This window comes from Tetrao urogallus (assembly GCF_951394365.1).
Source record: "Tetrao urogallus genome assembly, chromosome: 22".
Classification (NCBI taxonomy): Eukaryota; Metazoa; Chordata; class Aves; order Galliformes; family Phasianidae; genus Tetrao; species Tetrao urogallus.
In genome coordinates this window covers 2,238,269-2,260,921 of record NC_136835.1, presented here as the reverse complement: position 1 = coordinate 2,260,921, position 22,653 = coordinate 2,238,269, and the positions used below count along the sequence as shown (strand labels likewise).

Here is a 22,653-nt window from a genome sequence, read left to right as displayed (position 1 = left end):
TGGAGAAACTGCCACCACCACTGCAAGGCATTTATCTCGCCAATGATTGCATGTCTGGGTATGGAGATCTTTGTTCTCAGTTCAGCGTGTCCTCCAGCTCCTCCTTCTGCTTTTTTCTTTCTGCAAGCCATTGCTGAATCTTTTCTTTAAGCTCCCTGTTTGGTCTAATCTGGTCCATAGTGAGGGGGCTCCGATTAAAAGGATCTGTCTGATCACTGAAAGAGAGCATTGAGGAGATTACCTTGACAGCCCATTTGCTAGGAAAAAAATAAAAAGACTGGTCAGGAAGATTGGTGCAATCTTCCTGCTGTTAAGTGAATTTACTGAGCCAACACTGAGCCCACGTGTCACTGGATATCATTAGATAAGTGAAATATATTACCTGTATACCCCTCCCTATCCCAAGCTTCCAACTTGGAAAAGCACAAGTCCTTGCCCCACGAAAAGCAGTCAGTGAGAAAGGAAGCTTAGCATAACCAAGGATGCACTTAAGCCTACATTTCATACCTCAGCAGGTGCCGGGCTATGGTTGACCGATCCACAGTGACACGGGATGAAGGCAGGATTACTGGGTCAGACATCAGAGTGCTCATGATAGGATCCAGGAACTCATCGCAAGCATCTGCATATGTCTCCTCCTCCTGCTGCTGACGGTCTGCAAGAGACTGGCAGGGAAACACAGCTTTCAAAATCCCAGAGTTCCCAGTGCTGTTCCAATTCCTTCAAAAACAGGGTGGCTTGTAACATCACCGTGACTGAGAAAACACTTCACTGGAACACACAAGTATCAGAGCTGGGCAGGGTGGTGGCTGTTTAACAGAAGCACTGTTAAAACTACAGAAATGTAGAACAGGTTGGGGAGCCTGATTTACACAAACACATTTGCCCCTAGAAGCTGACAAACTTCAATAGCCAAGCCCCACTGTAAGCCACCACACACTTCTTTTCTCACGCTGTGCTCATACATCTGTAGATGCATTCAGGAAATGCTAAAACTTATAGGGGTCTGTGCCACAAAGGAGCTTTCTCAGCTGTCCAAACATACACTTCAGATAAAGCACTGCTCCCCAGAACTGCAGCTTCATGGCAAAGGTGCAGCCATGAACAGATGGAAAAGGATGCCACTTTCCTTTCTTTCTGGCTTTTATCCTACCTACTTCTCACCTTGATCCTCTCAGCCAGGTTACTGAAAGCCACTATCATGTTGCCAGGCTTATTGATTTTCTTCAGAACCCTTACTGTCTGGGCAAAGAGCGTTGGTGAATAGGAACGGCCGTCCTTCGGTACTGTGGCACAGAAGTTTTCTTCATCCCTGGACCACAATTTGAAAGAAAACAAGAGCTTAAGAATTCATATTCCTCTGGCTGCAAAACACAGTGCCCTCAACAGCTGTGTTACCAGAGCAAGGAACTGGAGTTACATGGTAACGAGACAAAAGCTTGACTGTAATCAAATGTTCTTCCTAGGTCCTCTCCACAGACGGGATGAATTTAACTGTGATTACGCTCAACTTCCACTCCTACTAGCTGCACTGCAGCTGTCTGCCCTGTGTAATCCAACAACAGTTAAGGAAAAGCACACCATGCTGCTGGAAGGCCCACTAAAGACTTCTGTTCACACAGCCCCTATGAAAACACTCCCACCCTGTGGCAAAGGAGGTCACAGGGCTCTGCCCTGTGAACCCCAGATGTTCACCTAACTGCAGCTGCAGCTCCCATCCCAGTGCAGGTTTTGCTGTGCACATCACAGCCAGTCCCACTTTAGGCCAAATTAGATTTCCAATTCCTTGCAAACATCATCAGTGTCCAAGAGATGACAAAAACCTGTTTATACTTAAAAGCACCCAAAGGCCTTTCTTCTCCACGAGTGCTTCTGACATCCCACCTCCAGCACTCCCTTGTCACATACCCAAGGTTCAGGTAGATCGTACAGATGTCAGAAACTAGCTGCTGTGGTTTGAAGTCAAACTCGCTGAAATCCTTGACTTTCAAAGCTCCCATTTTAGGGCCAACCAGGTGTTGCAGAAAATAGTTTAGCATGGAGATGATGCGTTCAGCAAGGAAGGGATGCACAAACAGGGACTTGATTTCTGGAACAGAAACCAATAGTTCCCTGAGCTTCACGGTAATCCAGTCCCTTTCTGACAATCCTTAAACCCAATCACACCCGCCCAATCCCCAGGCAATGCAGCTCTGTCTCAGCAGGCAGGATTTGCTCCTCCTACCTGATGTCAGGAAGGCCAGAGTACCGATGGTTTCGTTGGACATGATGTTGTGGAATCGAGCCAGCTGACCAAACATCTGCAGGCTGGACTCCTTCTCCCGACGAGCCTCCTGGGACAGGCTGTCCCACTCACCACGGTCCTTCTCTATCTGCTGAATTTTAATCTTACTCAGGTACTGCAAAAACACAGCAGGGAAACAGATGGGAGCAGCTGTGTGAGTAAAGCAGGCTGAGATGCTTTCCTTTCAGCCAGTCACTTCAGGGCACAGAAGAGGCACACGCGTTTGATAGAGAAGCATGGAACACATCTCCTGCAGCAGCCTCAGGAGAACAGGCAATAAATAGGCAGCAACAGCTAACCCAGAGTGCTCCCTGATCACTGCCTGAGAGCATTAGCAGGGAGATGCTAAAAACCAGAATGCCTGTAATGAATATGGATTACATTAGGATTGCTCCTTGTAGAACCTTTGTTCTGTAACCTTCGTAGGCAGAAAAGAAACCTTAGAGAACTAAGAAAACTGTCAGAGAGATCCAGCACAGCTTTTTTTGAGTGCTTAGCACAGAGAACATCCACGTTCCAAATCATCTCCTCTGGTCAATCAGTACAATGTTACCATCTCTTCCTAAGGCAAATTCCACTTTAACACATCTAGGTAACATTAACTGAAAGCATCAAGCCTCACTGCTCATCTGCCTGATCTTAGGAGGCAGAAAAATCAAAGCATTTTCAAGAGTGGAATGCCATGAGTTAATTTCAGAAGCTGTAACAGGCAAGAAATAAGAGCTCACCTGTGTTACAATGCCTTGGTGTTCTCACCACCCTAGGAAACTTAATGGCAAGACCTCAGATACTATCTGCTCCACTCTGACAGGGGCCAGTTATGGAAGGAAAAGGTAGAGCACTTGAAAGGGCTCATAACTGCATAATTTTAATAAAACATACAACTGCTCGTACTGACAAATTGTATGAAGTCTGCAGATGTTCAAAAGCAAACGAGCAACATCCACGTGACCTGCCTGATCTGCCAGCCTCCCTTCTGCCACGGGTCAAAGCTCCACAAAAGCACTTTCTGGCAGCACCAAGAGGCTCTGGAAGGCACGGTGAGACAATCATCACACATCAGGGACACGAATTCAGCTGAAACTTGCCTTGTAAACCTAATGAAAAATTGCCTAGAGACAAAAGGTCCTTATTAGCCTACACCACCTGAGGGAAGGCCAGGGGGATTTGATAATTAAAAACTGCAGCACTCATTTAAAGCCCGGCTGCATCCAGATTAACAACAGGCAGGTTTCCTTCTGACTCTGCTAGCACTTCATTCTCCATCTGGGAAGAAAAAAAGAAAGATTTCTGTTTCTTTTTGTTCTGATCCATCTCCCAGGATGAAGGGGAATGGAATCATGTGCCCTGTGAGAGCCGTCCCAGACCCCATCATACTTCTGCCTTAATCCCTTCCATGGTGTTTGCTACACCAGACTTGATGCTTGCAAGATCCTGAATCTGGCTCAGCTGAGTTTCCCAGCAAGTGTCTACTGCAAGGATTCACCCAAAGAGCAAAAGTATATTTATACTGGTCTGGAGATAAAAGCTCACTGCTGTAATCAGCCACCTAAAAGGGAGTAAGAACCATTTCTACACCATGCCTGCAGCACACACACAAAACCCTACCTGTATGGCTTCATCCAACAGGAAAATTGCATCGTTCATGAGCAAATTAAGGAAGCGCAGGAAAAGAGGGGGATTCATTGCTTCTAGATTCTCTGAGGCATAATCAGCCAAAGCCTGCAAACAAGACAGCGACTGTCAATGCTCTGACACAGTCCAAACTGCAAGGCACAAATCTGTGAGCTCCACAAAGAGCTAGACACTCACATGCTTGTCTCACCTTTATGCTCTGTTGGTATGAATCCGTGCCCCACATGTATCTCAGGATGGGATACATCGGACGGCGGTAGTTGAACTTCTGCTCAAACTGATGTGGGTCACCTAGACAGAAGTGAGAGCACCACGTTTTGGCTATGGGCACAGGCAGAGATTTTTAGTTCCTTTTCAATGTTTGCTCAGCACCGTGTGGGAGCAGGCTGCGTTTTTTCTTCAGAAAGCTGAATATTGATCACCCAGCTGGGTACTGAATGCAGCAAGCAGTCAAAGCGCAGTTTCACCACCACTTCCTCAACAAAAGGGTCCAGCAGTTCTGTTACCACTGCTGTGAGCAGGCTAAGCTAAGCATCCATAGGGTACAATGAGTCCTATGGAACAAAAGCACGAGTGGCTGCTGGGATCACAGCTACTGCAGATCACCTGGGATACTTTTACAGGAGGAGGGTGCTGCCGATGGACAGTCAGTGTGCCCAACAGCATCCCAAGCAGAAATAGACACAAGCAAGTGAGAAGGGCAGCACTTCCAGCTCTTGAGTAATTCTCCAGTTTCAAAGTGCAGGAAGTGCCAATCGTATGTAGGGCTGCAGGAAACCAGCAGAGTCCAACAGAACCCCCTGGGAAGGAAAATGACCGCCTCAGCTACACATATGCGTTTCCTCTAACAGCATGTGTTTCCTATTGCTCTCAGGGGATTATAAAAAACAGCTCCTGGAGAAGTCAGACCTGTCACTGACTTCCAAGCAACACAACCGATTCCACAGTAGAAGGAAATGGCAAATTACAAGCACTGCTGCACCAACAAACAGCTGCCCTTTGACAGTTATACTTCCTAGCCGTGTGGTTTTGTGCAAGTCAGAACTCTGGAAAGGCAGGTGCTTTGCTGGAATACAATTGAGCAGTTTAACAAAGCACAAAGAGATTCCTTCTTTTACATCAAAGCACTTCAAAACCTGAATAAATTTTAAGGAAGACACCTCTTCACCTTCCATGCTTACCAGTAAACTCAATATCCACAAAGACTTTGATAAGTGCCTCAGCAAGATGGGCAGCATACTGGTAAGAGCAGAACACTCTTTTACGATGAAACACACTGGAGACAAGGGGATTCTGGGCCTGATCTAAATGAGGCATCACAGCTTCCAGCACTTCTGCCAGCTTGGCTCGCAGATGAGGATTTTTCATTCTGTAAGCAAAAAACCAGTAGAATTCAAAGGGATACTTAAAAAAGATCAATTTCAGTATGTTCCTGTAGCAACTAGCAAAGCATCTCTAACACAGCAGCTTCTTATGTCATATAGGAGCATAAAGCAAAGCGACAGACAGATTCTGCTGGGAACAACACCTGATTCTCCCACTCAACTCCCACTCAACATCCTTTCAACACTAGTTTTTGTTAAATACAGCCAGATGACCACAACTAGCATCTAAATTCTACTCAGCACCACACTTGCTCGTTTCTGTGTGTACAGCACCAAGGGAAGCAGCAGAATAAGTAATTAAAGTACATTTTGATTAGGTAGCGATTTCCAGCTGATGGATACTCATAGTGCTCCTGCTGCCATATGCCCTCTGTGTAGATGAGAGTGCCAGCAAGCACAGAAGTAACTTCTTCAGGTAGTAAGAAGTATTGAGAGTGCTGGAAAAACTCTCTCAACAACATCTAGAGACGAGCAGCAGTTACTGTTACAGCAACAGCCAAACCTCCCTTGCTCAGTGTTCACTGGCACCTCGTTTCTGGGTGACTCTGCTCCCACACAGGATGACTAAACAAGTATTTAGGCACTGAATATTCCGTTTGCCTCATGTGAAGCACAAGTTCTTCAGGCAGCTTTTAGTGCCTTCTGTGAGCAGAATGAGTTTTTCAAAGAGATCAAGCAACCTGCAGATGTATGAGCCAAGCCCCAAGGCACCTCTGACAATTCCCACCTTTCTGTTTCTATCCAGGTGCTCTGCAGTAAGCACAAAGGCTTTAGACCTGGTCTGTACGTACCTCTCCACATCACCCATGAAAACAGTAACGAAGTGAAGGATGTGCTCCAGAGAATCAGCAGAAGTCTCCAAGATGTCATCAGCAAAACGCCGCAGGAAAATGAAGAAGTCACCCAAATTATCTGCAAAGAACTCTGTGAGGAGAGATTGCATGTTAGTTCATCAGGCAGCTCACACAGTGGCACTTAGCTTACCTCTCTAATTCCAATTAAGGTTTCAGAACAAAGGGGGAGTTTTATTAGAATATCAAAATCGTGAAGAATACACAGCCTGAAGAAATCTAACACACAGGATTCACATCACTCATCTCAAAAGTCATTCCACAGGGCTCCAGCAGCTCACCACTGCTATCATGCACTGCTACGCAGCAGAAGCTCAAGGGAAGACAGTCTCAACACAACAGAATTTAGTGCACAGGGAGAACAGTAAATCAATGCAGGATTTGGCCAAACTTAGCAACATGGCAATGCACAGGATCTTTAAAGGGTCAGCAGCAATCAAAATCTGAAGTGTTCCCTGAAAGAGCTGCAAATGTTAGGAGAGTTAATAACCCCCTTCAAAGAGAATATTCTGTGCAAAGAAAAATGCTATCAGCAGTAGCACTGCATCCTCTCCCCTGGAAAGCAAAGCACTTCCCTGGACAGAGCTTCCAGTATTCACCTAGGCATCATCAGGACCAGCTTGCTGGATTAACTGAGAGAGCTCTGCCTGTTTTGGATGCTGTGCTCTGGGTGTTGTTACCGTTGAAGTTGCAGCTGACTCACACCACACTCTCTCACATGTTCTATAACTCGCCCTTCACAAAGCTAAAAACTAAGGGGAAACCCTGGTGCTTAAGGGATCATAAAGAATAAGGCCACGTATGCATCAACACTCCGAACAGAGCATTTCTTAAGCTGCTTGAGATTCAGATTCACATGCAGCAGCACAAACCAGCAGGAGAAGTGGCTTCACCTGGTACATAGGCCAACGCACTGTTTTCCACTCCTGGCAACGGAAACGTCAGCTCTACGGGCTCAGTCCCTTGGTTTCCTATAGCCAGCTGCACCAGGAGAACTGCCATGGACACCTGCAGGTTCAGGCAGTTCTGCAGCATCTGCGGCTCCGTCATCGCTGTCTTCGTGGAGAGATAGATGGTCATCAGGCGTTCAAACTGCTCCCTGAGGCTGTCAGCAGCAGGGCTCGAACTCTGCTGAGCTTCTCGCCACGCTACCTGCAGGCGGTGAAGGCTTTGGTTTATCTTTACCATCTGGTCGTGCAACCTGGTCGGGGAAAACAAGGCAAGAGCTCAGACAAGATGCAAGTAAGTTCAGTACAGACTGCCCAAGCAGTACAGAGGTCACCGTGCTTGCTAGCTAGAACTTAGCTTGTTTGTCAGAGACATTCTTGCAGCAGGAAAGCATCTTTTCTGTTTAAGCTATTTCCTTGCAAACAATCAGTTTCAAGGGTCAGCAACAAGAAATGCATAAAGAAAGGCAAGCCAGGGCTTGACAGAACAAGAAATCCTCCTGAAATACCAAAGAGGTCTGCTGAGCAGCCTGGTAAAGCAGCAGCTCCTACGAAGCACTCTGCAGTGGTGCAGACAACAAACCCACGCAGCTGCAAACCTTGTTGGGTTACCAAGGTCAGGCTGTGGGTAAGCCTGGGAAGTGACATTTTCAGTTTCCCAGCAACGAGCCACTTGCATAACTTTTTCATCTATTTCTATATTTAGATAATAAACCAGAAGGGGACCATGCCTGAATCAGTGGTGACCTCACAGTATCCAGGCAACACTTCAGAGAAGAAAGCTATAAAAATAGTGCATTCTGGTGTCCAGAAAACTGTTTCCTGGAAACGGCCAGTTACCTTGCACTGCTGCTTTGGATAAAATCAATTTAGTGCAGCAGTTCAGGCACCTCACACTCTGCCACTGAGATGCTCCCCAGTACATAAACAGAAGGACAGAGGCCTGCTGTCCCAGAGAAGGTGACAGAACTGAGTGAGCCCTGGCAATCCAGCACCTGGCTGTTAAAATACTGTAAGTCACGTGGACTCTGTCAGGCTGTTAGCTCTGCCTGAACACAAGGCAAGCAAAAATTCTTTACCAAATTAGTCAGACACTCAGGTTGTCAGTCAAAATGCATTTGGCAACTCGACTGGTATACCCTGAACTCTGAATATTTACTAAAAATCCGTGTAATCATGTGCAGATGTACAACAGCAATGGGAACAATCTTTTGCCTAAAGCTTGAGCTTTCACATGATTTCTGAATATTAATTATTGAAGCCTAAAGACATAAAACCTCTCTCAAAGTGCCTCAGCAGCACCTCTAGCACCTTCTCAGAGTCCAGCTCCCTAAGAACACACACAGCTCTAGAATTATTACCTGTGAAACCCTAAGTGAAGGGTATACTGTGTCAGAACCAGGTTTTCTGTCACCAGATTGTAGCTGTTGGCAAACTCCGGCTCTTGTTCAGTCACAGCAGGTATCAAACACGTTTCTTTTTCCAAACCTAGAATTAAAAGCATCTTTGCATTAAGCTTTGTTAAAGGGTCAAGAGAGCTCCTCCTGATAATATGAAATGACTGCAAGTGACACTGGACAGTGTTTTGAATTTGAATTTGAATTCATCCCTTCCCTTTTTCCTCTGCAGTCTCTCACTTAACTCAACGTTAACCAACATACAGCAAGAGTGCACAGGAGAGGTTAAGAGCTGAGAAGATCCCTTTTTACTTCACTTGCTCCCACAGTTTTGGATACCTTTCATATGTACATTCTTACTCCTCCGCTCCTCTTCATTCAGCTCCTTCAGGGCACAGTAAGTGGGGTTAAAGGTTAGCAGCCTAGGAGATTTTGGTTTGCAGAAGGGCTGACACAGCTTCAGGAGGGCAGCTCCCAAATTCAGGAAGAAGGCATCTGAGGCATACATCTGGAAGAAGATCTCTGGCATCTGATTAGCCCAAATTTTGGTACGGCCTGAGTTAGCGTGCAGACAGTTTCCGAGCCAGGAAAGAATCCTATGCTTCGTTTCTGGAGACAACTGCAACAGGTTCTTGAGCATCTGGTAGATCTTCTCATGGAACTGGGCCATAAACTGTAACAGGAAACAGAGAATGGTTGAAGGAGTCATGATCTGAAGGCTTCTTTTGACTCCCTCACCAATGCTTCCAGAGCTGCCCCATGTCCAGACCACAGCCCACCCTCAAAAGGAAGGATTTTCAAAGTAAATTATCACTGTGACACCTGTGTTCATCACCACTCAGACACGCATTACCAATAGCTCAGAACCCGAGGCCGGAATAATTAACAACACACTGAAATGCAAGTTGTTTCTGTGGGAAATACAAGCAAAATCCTTCACACATTTTTGGCAGAAACAACAACCCTGAACGAACGCACGGCTGGAAATCTCATTCTTTGTGAAAAACACCTGCACCTGAGTGTGCTTCCCCACTTGTGTCCTACTCTGTGATGCTTCTCTCTTCTGAAACAACCTCAGACCCTACTAGCACTGCTGGTCTCAGGAAGGAGGCTCTTTAATTTCACAGAGGAAAAGTGCTGCTCGTCGTTCTGTCTGCTCGTGAGCCAATGTTTTAGTTGAGGAAAGGTACTGAAAAAACACTGTCACAGTAAATACAGCAAAGGTAGATCATCTCCATACACCATCTTAAGTTATGGTGCCCTACATTTTGGTACATTATGGGACCCTATCATTTTCCCAAAGCTCAGGAAGCGACTGCATAAGCAATGACTTCTCAAGCAGCAGAAACATGAGGTCAGTATGAAGACTTGGGATACGACCTGGCTAAGCAGTGACACCCATCCATGTCCTACAGATGGAGAATCCACAGGCTAAAGTGGTTCTGCAACTTTCTTAGCCACAAGCCAGGCTAAGAGCCAGCAAAAAACACAACCCCACATTCCAGTCTTCTCACTCGAACCCAGAAGCAGAGACCCATAAAACCCACTGGGAAGCAGCATCGTTACAATTCAGTCTCACCTGATGAATGTTGGATTCCTGCACCTTGATCTCTTGTGGACTGGATCGGGATGGATTCAAGAAATACCCATGATTCTCTACCACACCAGGAGTCTTTAGCAAGCAGGAGATATTTAAAATGACACCTAACAAAGTCTTCTGGTACATCTGTCCATTGCTAGGATCCTTGGGCTGAATATACCCTGCAAAAACCTAGGGAAAACAGTTGAACGTTGCAGCAGCCTAACTGAAATGCAGTCACCAAAGCTGCACTGTAAAGATGAATTGCTGTAAATCAGAAGAGCACAAGATGTGTCACAGAAAAAAAAAAAAAAAAAAAAGCATCATTAAAAGAAACAAAAATCAGCCATGAACAGAAAATTACAGGTACACGGGAGGTACCTGCTTCTAGGATCACTGTCTGCTTTTCTGCTGCCATGTGCAACCTCTTTTTCCACTTCTACCTCTTGCCTTTTTGAGTGACACTACAGAAGCATTCACTGAACACCACTGAGATGATACTACTCCAACCAGCTGGGTTTGCCCATAGCAATTAAACAAGCTAACAGTCCTCGATAACTGAAGAGCACGCACCTTTGCTACGTCTTTCTGCTTTGTGAAGTAGAGGATCACGTCCAGGTAAGTGTACAGCAGGATCTGGCAGAGGTCCAAGTCCTTGATCCTGCTCAATAAAATATCAAACACCGGCACCATGACTTCCCCAAACGTCCGCACTTCCTCATCCATCGTTAAGGCTTCAATGACCTCCTCCAGAAACTCAGTCATGTCTTCAAAATCTAGCAAGGGACACAAGGCAATGACTGGCAATGTTCAGTGCAGCCAGATCGTAGAGCATGCACGCACTGCAACCTGAACACAGCCCTCCTCTTCGTCTTCCTTCTCATGACAAAGGGAGTCAAAGGTTTATCTGAGCCACAGTGCTGTTCTTGCTGCTTTTACCAGTGAGATACAAGAATTCAGCGTGCCTTTTAGAGCCACCTCCTCAGTGCAGTCAGGAGATCTCATTGTCATTCTGACTGCAAAATTTAAACTTTCCCAGGGCCGAACACACTTGCAGAGAAACACAGCTCAAACAGAACAGAACAACCACTAACAGTAACCTCACTAAGACATACATTAAGTTCACCCAAACTTACGTGCTCCTCTCAGTGCTTCCAGCATCAGGTCCACCAGCTGCTCATACACATTTTGGTTAACATAAATCTCTGGGGTGAGAAGAACAGTGTGAGCATTTGACACAGTCAGATTTCGGCAGCGCACAGCAAAGGGCAGCAAGTTCTCTGGAACCTTGGTTATCTGCACAGAAAGAATAAAACACATCTGAGGTTGCATATCCACCTCTTGCCATGAAAACATCAGCTTTTAGACATCAGCACTACCTTCTTTCTCAGAAACTCCTACCCACCTCTTCTCTTGCCCTCTGGAAACAGGCATAGAGGTAGCGTAGAATTTGTTTCTCCCCTGCATCTCGATCTGCAGAGAGATTCTGTGTGCCAGCAGAGGTCATGTAAATCAGGTTGTTCCCAGGCTCCTGCAGCAGCAGGCGGGTAAACAGTGCCTAGATACAAGTAAAAACAGCTCGAAAGTGAAACAGCTTCAGAAAGGAGAAAAATTACAAACAAACCAAACAGAAAAATCCATTATCTTTTAAAAACAGGCTAGGCACTTGCAAAGTTCTCCTCATCTGTCACCGTTGCTACAGGACAACCTATCTCAAATAGAAGATACTAAATTCCCCAAGTGAGCTAGGATTTTAAGAGTTTGGCCAGTTACAACCAGCAAATCTCTTGTAGCACTGATGCAGTCTCTATCTGGACAGCCATTGCTCTGCATGAGATATGAGGCATGCAGTTGTTATACCTGTTCGATGTTTTCCATGTCAAGCCAGTCTTGGTCATCCAGATCTGCAGCCATTTCTTCCAAATACACACAACGAGCTGGAATCCCATTTCCACTCTTCATGCTGGGGTCACCTGATGAGAACGTAAATAATCTGCTGTCCTGGTTGATAGAACATAGCTGCAGGAAGTGAAATCTGCAAGCAGGATCCTGCCTGTGGCAAAGGCAGTCGTCTGCTAATGGCTGCTGCAGGGAAGCACTGCCCACCTCCCAGCATCCCTGTTCAATTTCACACAGATCTGACAAGCTCCTGTTTAAAACACATTTCATTAGGGAATCCAGCAAGGCATTTTTCTGCAAGCACAGAACCCACACCATTAGAAGCTGCACTCTCACACTGATATCATTTGTATAAGACGGTTTCGGGGTACTACGTGGTTCCTCACAAGACCCCAAGCTCTCGGGGAGTTTCTCTGTTCACACCCTTGTCCCATGTGGCCCCACTTAGCAGGAGCAGCACGAGCTCCTCAGCACACTGGTGCCAGAGGTGCCACACTGGTGCCAGTTCCGAGACATGCTAAGTGATGCTTCCATTTGCTGCATGCAGAGGACGACACTCAGAGCTGTTAACTCCCAGGATTGTTTTCAATGATACAGGCAGAAACAGTCTTTCACAGCAGTTGCACAACATTGTTTTCTCTAACCCTCACAGGTGAAAAGCAAACACATAAGCTCTGTTCAAGGTTCTGGGAACATCAGATAGGAACCAGCTGCACGCTTTGAGGACACAGACCTTTTTCACCTTGCGTTCCTCCCAGCCTGTTTTACACCAGCATAAGAACCAGAGCAGAGCGTGCCGTCTGAGGAGGGGCCATGCCTCCTACTGTTCACCCAGAGAACACCAGCATCCCACCCCCCTGAGGCCCAAAGCAAGCCTTCACAAAGCAAGCCACATCAACAACTGTGGGACAGCACGAGCACTCACTGTTATCCAGAGTGATGAGAAAAATCCTTTGGATCATGTGATTGATGTTGAGCTGCTCGCACAGCTCCCTCTGGGAGCGGAAGGAGCGGCTGATCTCGGCCACAGAGTAATCACAGTCATCGAGGCTCTCGGACACGCTGTTGTCAGAGTCATCCTGGCTGGCTGAAGTTTCCTCTCCTGCAAAATAAAGCTCCTGAGCTTCTTCCTCCTCTGAGCCGGGGAAAGGCTTCGCAGGAACACACGGCACCAGCCGGCAGCCCCCCGCCCGCTTCCCCGTCTCTGCCCAGCAGCAGACGGCCTCGCCCAGCCCCGCGGTCCGGCCCTGACCTGCCAGCTGCCGCAGCTGCTGCTTCTGACCGGCGGCGAACTGCTTGGCGTCGGCGAGGGAGCTGAAGAGCGCGGCGAAGGGGTTGCCGGAGATGCTGTTGTTGTTCTCCTGATCGGTCATCTCCACTCAGCGCCGCGCCATGCGGGCCGGGCCGGGCCGACCTGCTGTGACGGCGACGAACCGAACGGAACCGCACCGGCCAGGCCCGGGGCCGCCGCGCTCACCTCCTGATCAGCCAGACAGCGGGCGTCACCGCGTCGCACTCTACTGACGTCATCATCGAGAGCCGGAAGTTGGGCGGGAGGGATTAAAGAGTCGCGCGGTGCTTTAGCGCCCCCTGGCGTCTAGGAGGGCTTCGGCATGTAAACAAAAACACGCACCGGTGCAACCCGCATGCATTAATTAGCTAATGAATTAGCTAATGTTGGAATTCGCACATTTATGCACAAGCCGTCAGACCTAGTATTGATTTATGGATGTCTTGCATCGGCGTCACTGTCCCTTGGGATGTTCCAGAATCGTGGGGATGCAGTGCTTGGGGCTGTGGTTTGGTGGCACAGTGGGGGTGGGCTGCGGTTGGACTCGGGGATCTCAGAGACCTTTTACGACCTTTATGATTCTATATGTGTGCATTGCAACTTTCCCCCAGCCCCATCCCGTGAGGCCTCGTCCTGGCGCCATTGTCCCAGTACCATTGTCCCAGTAGCACTGCCTTGGCTGAGGGCTCAGGAAGGGAAGAGCTCTGGGAGCAGCCCTGGGCACAGCCCCATCTGTTCAAGCCACCACCAGACACTGACATCACCATTGTCATGAACAGGTTTTAATGTTCTGCTGAGGGGTTCTTTGCCCCGTGATACAAAACCAAAGCTCTGCGGTCGCACTGAGCCTCGATGTCCGCCCTCTCAGGACCCGCAGGGCTGCGGCAGCAGCTCCCAGCATAGGCTGGGTGTAGAGCGGTCCTGGCGCTCCAGCTCTGCCATCTCCTGCATCTCCCTGGCGCTCACTGCTGGGGTCTGCACCTCGAAGGTCAGCTCGAAGCGGCTGTAGTCCACGCGGAAGGCGCCTTTCTCCAGGGACATGCAGGGTTCGAAGCGGTACCCCCACAGGATCTCGTCCTCGGTGTAGGAGGTGCGGGCCTGGCACGTCATCCCTGCGGCGGGGACATGGCGAGAGGCGGTGGTGGGCTTTGCACCATGCTAACACAGGTGGCCACCCGCAGACCCCGCTCCCTGTCCCCTCGCGCCCGGCTCTGCCTGACCCCTGCCCACAGCATGGCTTCAGCAGCACCGGGCCTGGCCCCCCACAGGGCTGCGACGGAGCCGCCCTGACCCCTCCTCACTCACCCGTAGCTTCCACAATGCCCTCGAGGATGATGATGATCTCAAACTGCTCCCTCTTCAGTGACTCTGCCGACAGGTCCCAGAAGGGGCTGTGCTGGTTGATGACGTGGCAGATGATCTGGGGCTCCACCAGGAACAACCTGTCCTCCCCTGTATCGTAGCCTAAGTTCAGCTCCGACTGCTCCAAGGGGATGAACTCCCCTTCTTTGGTCTGTCGGGATTTGATCAGCTTGGCTCTTATTTTTGCATCCACCATGTGGCTCTCCCGGAGGTCCCCGATGCGGAACATCAGACAGAGCTTCTCGTCCCTGTGGGAGATGACACAATTTTTGCTGAAGATTAAGGTCTGGGCACGCTTCTTGGGCCTGGAGATCTTGACAAACATGCACCCCACCATAAGGGCATCAATCATGGACCCGATGATGGACTGCGCCATCAGCAGGATGACGCCCTCAGCGCAGTTGGCTGTCACGATCCTGGAGCCGTAGCCAATGGTCCTCTGACTTTCCACAGAGAAGAGTAAGGCAGATATGAAATTGTCCACGTTCTCGATGCACGCCTTCCACTCTGGATCCCCGATGTGGTTGACGTCATCCCTTATCCACGCATCAAAGAAATAGATGGTGCCGAAGACAAGCCAGGTGACGATATAGCACATCATGAAAACAAAGAGAAACCAGCGATACTTGAGGTCCACAATAGTGGTGAAAATGTCCGAGAGAAACCTCTTCTTCTCCTGGATGTTGCCCAGGTTCACTTGGCACTTGCCCACTTTGGTGACGTAGCGCTGGCGCCGCTGCTTGCCGGTCAGACCCAGCGGCCGCTCGTCCTCTATCAGCTTGCAACGCCGGCTCTGCAGCCTCTCAGAGGCAGGGATGGAGACGATGCTGCGGTTGGGCGTCCTGCTCTGTGTGGGGCTGAGGATGCTGGGCACGCTGCGGTTGTGCCGCGGGTACCATCGAGAGGCGCCGTCACGCAGCACGGGCGAGTGGTCTTGGCGTGAGGCTCGGCGGTGCTTGGGCACGTCGCTGGTGGTGATGGAGACACTGGGCCAGCGCCTGGTGGATCCCATGGCTTCCGAGTCTACACAGCTCTGCGTGGGAGCTGGGTCACTAGGAACATCGGTGCCACAAGGTGAAAAGAGGTCGCTTGGAACCAGGGCACTTCTCTCAGCAGCAGCATCTGCGAGAAGCACGGGGGCAGCTGGGACTTCGGGCTGTAAAGGGAAAGGCTCCAGTCAGCATTAAACCACCCTCCTCGTGCTCCACACCGTCACGCAGCACGGCGAGGCCGTGTGGCCCTACCTTCTGGGGGAAGGTGCCATAGCGGCTGGTGTCGGTGGGTGGCCGTGGCAGGTAGGCCAGCATGTGCCTGGCGGTGGGCGCCTGCGCAGGTGGGATGGAGTTCCTGCGGCCCCAGGGCTCCTCGCGTGGAAGCCAGGTGCTGCCCACGCTGTTGTGGGTGCAGAGGCTGTGCTGCGGCTCCGTGCTGCTGCCGGCTGGAAGCACCGCGGCCATAGCGCAGGGTGCTGTGGGAACAGAGCGGGGTTGTCAGGTGGAGCTGTGGGGTGTGTGGGCAGTGCAGGGTTGGGATGCTGGGGGGGGTATTGCCTGGTCCTGCTCACAGCTCCTTGGGGCTGTGGCAGGTGAAGGATGTTCGTGTGAGGGAAAGGTTGGGCACCCGCAGTGTCGTGGGGCTGTGAGCAAGCACGGAGGGAAGCAGTGCTCCCCACTGGGGTGCCTCAGCCCTGCTTGCTCCGTGCCCCTTCCCTGCACTGGGATGCGGTCACAGTGAAAGCACTGCGAAAATCCCACAGCCCTGGGACTCCTCAGGATGACACAAAACCGTCACTAACAGAAGCCCCGTTTGAGTGCTTTGGAAAGTATTCCGTGGGTGAGAAACGGACCCAAAGCCTTCATCTGTGCTGCTGATGTCAAGACAGCCCCAGCACATTGTCTGGCCATCATCTCCCACGCACTTGAAGAGTCGGTGTTTATTTTAATACAGGTTTTCATTGAAAGGGAAGTTGAATGTGACCCAAAGAGCTACTTCAAAATGCAAACAGCAGCCCTGAGCAGAGCCAGAGACAGGCCGGAGCCCATCCCAGCTGCAACCCTCACATGGTGCACCTGCACTGGGGTGTCATGGCCTGGGGAGCATCTCTGCAGCCCTCAGTGCAGCTGCAGCTGCTGCTAGGAGTGTAGCACAGTGCCACCCCCATGCATGCACTGGGACAGGATGTGCTGAGTTCAGGAGCACTGCAAGGAGAGGCAACATGCAGCAGGCAGACCTGGGGGAGAATCCCAACTGCGAGGGCTCTGGGGATCTCTTGGAGGAAGTGGGTTGTTAATCTGAGTCCCACCTAAATCATAATCCCGTTACTTGCATTTCTGCACTGTGGGCATGGGGCTGTGACACAGAGCAGGGGGAATGCTGACCCTGCAGCCATCCCAGGGCCGGCAGCATGGCCCCTCCCACTGTGCATCCATTGCAGCTGGTACCCAAAGCACCCAAACTCTCTGGGGCGGGTGCTGAGGGCCACCCTCTCCTGCCGTATCTCAGTCAGGTGATGGAGCTGAGCTGGGCAGGAAGCACCAGATGGCTAAGCCAATTACTTGCCCTAATTGCATTGCACCACCTGGGGATGGCTTCCTCCCTTTCAGCCCACTTGCGCAGCCCTCAAACTGCGTGAAGCAGGCACAGCCTCCAACGGTCACTACCTGCAGCTTGTTCCCTGGAAAACAGCTTTAACACCACCCAGAAACATAACTCGGAATGGGGAAGCCCTGCCAGGCACGGGATCCAGCCCCGTGGGGCACACAGTGTGGGGGTACCTGGCTGGCCGAGCCCCCTCCCCGTCAGCGGGCTGCAGCCTCACAGCAGGACCGGCCCCAGCACGGCTCCAGGCGCTGGTCCCCCCAGGGACAAGGCGAGGGGCCCCGCTGCCTCATCCAGCATCCTCTGCCCCGGCTGCTCGGTCCTGGCGCGGGCGCTCCGTCCGTCTGTCGAGCAGCGCTGGGGCCCCCAGGCTCGGCTCTTGGGGCAGCTGGATAGAGAAGTTACAAACAGACAAATTCTGCCACGGAGCGACCCTGCTGCAGGGGAGCACGCACGCTCCGGGCAGCCCCAAGCCTCTGCATGGGAGCATCCTGCAAAAAAAACCCACACAAACAACCCATCCCAGCTGCAACCTGCAGCAAAAATGAATAAAGGAGAGGGAAGGTGGAAAGCAATCACTGCTCAGCACAGCGCTGAGCACTGTGCTGTGTCTGCACTGCCTGGGCCAGGCTGTGAGGATTGGGCTAATGAGCCCTGGGGGAAGAGTGTTATCTCAGAAATAATTATCTGCTGTAATTATTCCTTTCCTCTGGCAGCACAGAGCCGACATCTGTACACCCCGGGTGCGGGGCTGGGGAAGCAGCAGCAAGTGCAAGAGCTGCGGGAGAGCGCACAGGTTTGGAGAACTCAGCTCCTGTAGGCAGAGCAGCAGCAGATCAGTGGTGAGACTCTTTGTAAAGCCAGGAAGTTCTGAAAATTCTGAATCCCTGAATTTTAAGATAATTTGGAGTTAGACTAGAAAGTGTTTTGAGGTTCCTTCCAGCTTAAACGATCCCATGATTTCCCTTGATATGCTACAGCAACAGCTCCTGCCAATTGCTTATATTTAGAGTTTTCCCAAACTGTGTGTAATTCCTGTAACACTGTGTGAGACTCATGGGTGTGAATTCTGGATGCCTGCACCCAGTGTCCAGTGTCCTACAAACACTGCACTAGTAGAGATGCCCGTGCATGGAGCTCTCACCTTCAGAATGAGGATGAGAGCAGTACTGCAGCACCGCTCTGTCTGTCACTGAGCCCCCCCGCCTTGCACTGCTGCTGTCCTGCTCCTGCAGGGATGTGCCTCATGGTCCCATGGCTGCTGCCCCATCCCACAGCGCGGCTCCCAAACACTTGGTGATGCCCAGCAGCCAGCACAGAGCAGTTGGCCTCACGGATGCCCCCAGCACTGTGCCCCTGCCCCATCCCTGCCCATCTTCCCCTGGCCATGAGCCCCCCCGCTCGCAGTACCTACCGCATCTCCAGACACAGCCCCTCGGCCTCTGCCTGCCCCTACAGCTGCTCCTGGCCACCGACCTGTCTGCCCCTGGGCATCTTCCCATCAGTTCTGGGGGGGAAATCCCTTCCTGGCTGTGCCGCAGAGCTTAGGAGAAGGAAGGCGAGCTTGGCACGTCCTCCAATCCTGCTCCAGGAGAAGAAGGTCACTCGCTAATCCCCCTCAATGACGGGCAGCATTACCTCAAGATGATTTAATTGGAAGGGCTGGGGGCAGACGCGCTGCGGAGGCTTGGCGAGGGCATTCCCTGCTGGAGGATCCCAGCCCTCACCCACGCCATTCCCCCTAGGTTTGGGGATGGGGTCATCAGCAAAGGCTTCAGGCCATTCTCTACATCTGTGTGGTTTCCTCCATGTGTGTGAGCCATTAACTCAGTGCCCAGTGCACCTTGTCCTGCAGAACCCAGTCAGCACATCTCAGGGCCACGCTCTGTGCTATATTTAAAGCAGGATCCCTACAGCACGAGGGTTAAAGATAGCAAAGGTAGCACCAAGATTATAAATAGTGCTCAGGTCCAGCCTGACGTGGAGTGACCAACACGGCACGACGCAACTCCACCAGCCGCACTTGTGACTGCAGCGCTAGGCTCAACCCGCTCCTCTTGCAGGTGACACAGCTGTCCCCAGCAGGACTGCAGCAGTGCAAACAGCGGCCACAGACAGTGCCTGGGGGCAGCCTGGAACCGGTGGGACCACGGGACCGTGCTCAGGGCAGGCAGTTCCCAGACATCCGAGTTTCCCACAAAGGGCAGAAAGCGGCGACTGTGCTCAGCTGTAGGGCTCTGATGGGAGGATGCAGCAGAGCAGCCCTCAGCCGGCGCTGAGAGATGGCAGCAGGATGTGTACCCAAGGGATCAGGCTCCCCATCCCTAGAGCAAATAGGTGCTGCTGTCCTCACACCTTTTTTAAAGGCCTCCAATCATTGCGTGCCAGGAAAGCGGCAATGAAGCGGTGCTGGGGACACGGAGGTCCTCCTTGTGACCACCACTGTGCTAAGGAAGCAGCAGCAATTTCCCAGCCTTGCCCCCTCATATCCTTCTTGGTAACAAAGCAAGCAGATGAGCGAGAGATTAGTTGCTAATCCCCCCATGAAGATGAATCTAAAAAGCTGGACCTGGGGTTCATGCATGTGGCTGGGCAGGAACAGATGGGAAGCGAGTGTTATCAGAAGGTTACAGCTTTGCTCCTCTCCTTTTTCCTCTATCTTTTTTACAGCAGCATATTTTCTTGCAGCACTGCTGTTCCCCAAGTGACATCCCAGCTCTGCCTCCATCCCATCTCCCCTGGATAACCCCTGGGAGCGGCTGCTCCAAGCGCAAATGTTTGCAAAGCACTTTTGAGGATGAGGAGGAGGGTATAAAGTCCAGCCCCATTGCAACACGGAAACTTTCCAGGATCTCTGCCTCCTGGAGCAGGGACCCAGCACACAGAGCAGTCTCTGGGCCGCTGCTCCTCCATGGAAGCCTCAGGGACAGCTGGCAGCACCTCTCACGGTGTTTATTTAAGGGCTGAAAGAGGGTTGGGGCCTTAAATCCCCCTGGGAAGAACCCAGGCACCACATGCTCTGCCCACAGCCCCTCTCCCCTGCCAAACCTGCAGCTGTTCTTGCCAACTCTCTCCTCAGGGTTCCTGGGGCTCAGGGGATTTGCGTGCTTCTTGCTTAACCCTCCTGTGTACAGCACGGAGAGGCAGCACCCGCTGCAGCCCGTGAGATGCGTTTGCCTTGAAGCAATGCTGCCCGCACACGGGGACAAACCCTTTGTTTCATGGACACGTCCTCTCCCAGGAGCCAGCCCAGAGCATCCCCCAGTTTGCAGGGATGGGGTGGTTGGTGACACACACGGAGCAGGGCCGTGCTAAAGCGCTGCACTCAATGGAGAAGTGGGGGAGAAGGAGCAGAGCGCGAGGCCGACGATGGCTTTCAGAGCAGCCTTGCTCTCCACTGCACCCAGTTTTTCCTGCCTAGCCAGCGGTGCCTTCTTCTATCGCTGCAAAACCAACAGGACATGAAAATGATCGAGGCCACACCCAGGAATTAGAGGTATAAGCCTGACTTTCCCCACACACAACTCCTCTGAACAAACAGCAGCGCTCTGACCGTGACCGCCAACTGAAACGGTGCGTTCATGGAAATCCACACCACAAATACGCAGCTCCAGAAGTGTTAATGCCAAAAGCCTTCTGCTCACCTCAGCTTATCTCAGCCCCAGCAGCGGAGCCGGCACACAGCTCGCAGGAGCCGTGTGAGCATGGCGTGGAGCTGCAACGCAAGGGTCCAGGTGGGCGCGATGCTGCTGGCGCTTTTCGGGTGGGTCTCGTCCTGCGTCACCACCTTCGTGCCCCTCTGGAAGAACCTCAACCTGGATTTGAATGAACTGGAGATCTGGACCATGGGGCTGTGGCAGGTGTGCATCATGCAGGAGGAGGGGGCCACGGAGTGCAAAGCCCACGACTCCTTCCTCGCCTTGCCGCTGGAGCTGCGCGTGTCCCGCATCCTGATGTGCCTCTCCAACGGGCTGGGGCTCCTGGCTCTCCTCTTTGCCAGCGTGGGCTTGGACTGCTGGAAGACGTGTGAAGGAAAACCCAATGCCAAGAAACAGCTGCTGCTCGCTGGAGGAGCAGCGTTCGAAGCGGCGGGGATCACCACTCTCGTGCCCATCTCCTGGGTCGCCTACACCACAGTCCTGGAGTTCTGGGACGAAGCCGTTCCTGACATCGTCCCGCGGTGGGAGTTTGGCGAGGCCATGTTCCTGGGGTGGTTCGCCGGGTCCTTCCTCGCAGCAGGTGGGCTGATTCTTATCTACAGCACCTGCCTGAGCCGGACTGGGACGCCCGCTGCACCTCCAGCCACCCGCCCGCTGCGGCCAGCGACACACAGCCCAGCCACGATGTCACCGTGGAGCCACCACTCACACCCCAAAAACGCCGACCTGGTAATCTGAGACTGCAGATTTTGGCTGTCTGGATTTCAGAGACGGTTCTCACCCGTTAAGGGATGATTTGCTGATTCCTAAGACTGTTCGTTGCAGCTTGGTTTTCTTCCATCTGTGTCTATCTGCTTCACTTTTTGTGGGTTTGTTTTTTCTTTCCCCCCTTTTTCCAAGCAACACTTGCAAACCGAGCCCAGTGCTGTAAGCCAAGAAGGCAAACACAGGGCAGTAAAGAGCACTTTGTATTTCTGGCTACATTTGCAGTATACTCACTGATTACACTGTGTTGGCATTCCCTGGGAATCCCCAGTGGCCGGGAATGTAATCGCTGTAAGACTTCTGTCTGTGCTGAAAAGCTCATCCTTGAATGTCCATTTCACTTTGATGTATTCTAAATAAATTATTACAGCTATTAGCAGTACGTTTCTGTGCTCTGAGAGCAGAACATCCTACGTGGGATGAGCGTTTGATGATGAAAGCACGGGAAGAGCGGGGATGAAGGGTGTGGGTTCTAGGGAACAAAATCACTGCTTGGGTGGCTGTTCATTGAGCAAAGCTTAGGGAGAAAGAGAAGGATGAAGGAGAGAGGTGGGGAGGCAGAAACATGAGCTGATGGCCATCCGCAGAGTTGATCAAGTCACAAAAGTAGCAGCAACCTTCATTTAGAAGGTTCTACAGTGGAACTCTTTACCTGGGCATCAAAGGCAAAGATCAGAGAAACCACAGAAAGATGCTATTTTGTGGGTGCCTGTGAGGATCTCCCCTATTTCCTTGATTCCGCTCAAAAAAAAAGAAATTAAGCCTGCTTTTACATTTGCTCTCTGCTCCTAACGCTACGCCAGGCTGAGCTAACAGACTGCAGCAAACCCACTGCCACGGTGCTATTCCACAAGGGAGCTCACTGCTGCTTTAACCTGGCAGCGCCAAGAGCCACAGCAGCACGGCCGAAAGAAAGGAAACCTCTGCCCAACAGCAGCGCTCCTTGGGGAACCAAAGTTCACTGCTCTTCAAAAGCCCCGTTTTGAAATCCGCACTTTGGT

General features: G+C 51.2%; 2 protein-coding genes and 1 pseudogene across 3 annotated transcripts; 1 reads left to right on the top strand and 2 right to left on the bottom strand.

Annotated features, from left to right (window-relative positions):
• Window positions 1–76: 76 nt before the first annotated feature.
• UBE4A (ubiquitination factor E4A) lies at window positions 77–13,350 on the bottom strand (the record flags this gene model as incomplete). Its single annotated transcript, XM_079545777.1, has 19 exons — window positions 77–215; window positions 508–665; window positions 1,165–1,312; window positions 1,909–2,089; window positions 2,225–2,399; window positions 3,893–4,006; window positions 4,110–4,210; window positions 5,101–5,288; window positions 6,096–6,228; window positions 7,049–7,356; window positions 8,464–8,590; window positions 8,839–9,172; window positions 10,079–10,270; window positions 10,652–10,854; window positions 11,215–11,374; window positions 11,484–11,636; window positions 11,939–12,051; window positions 12,903–13,079; window positions 13,230–13,350. The coding sequence occupies 19 exons, from the start codon at window positions 13,348–13,350 to the stop codon at window positions 77–79; spliced, it is 3,225 nt and encodes a 1,074-aa protein (XP_079401903.1).
• A 782-nt stretch (window positions 13,351–14,132) lies between these two features.
• LOC306954704 (G protein-activated inward rectifier potassium channel 4 pseudogene) lies at window positions 14,133–16,087 on the bottom strand (annotated as a pseudogene). Its single transcript has 3 exons — window positions 15,875–16,087; window positions 14,574–15,786; window positions 14,133–14,380 (listed from the first exon to the last, which is right to left on the bottom strand). The product of its transcript is annotated as a G protein-activated inward rectifier potassium channel 4 pseudogene (transcript).
• A 4,845-nt stretch (window positions 16,088–20,932) lies between these two features.
• On the top strand, window positions 20,933–21,625 carry CLDN25 (claudin 25; the record flags this gene model as incomplete). The annotated part of the gene is made up of 1 exon (XM_079545904.1): window positions 20,933–21,625. The coding sequence occupies one exon, from the start codon at window positions 20,933–20,935 to the stop codon at window positions 21,623–21,625; it is 693 nt and encodes a 230-aa protein (XP_079402030.1).
• Between the last annotated feature and the right edge of the window lie 1,028 nt (window positions 21,626–22,653).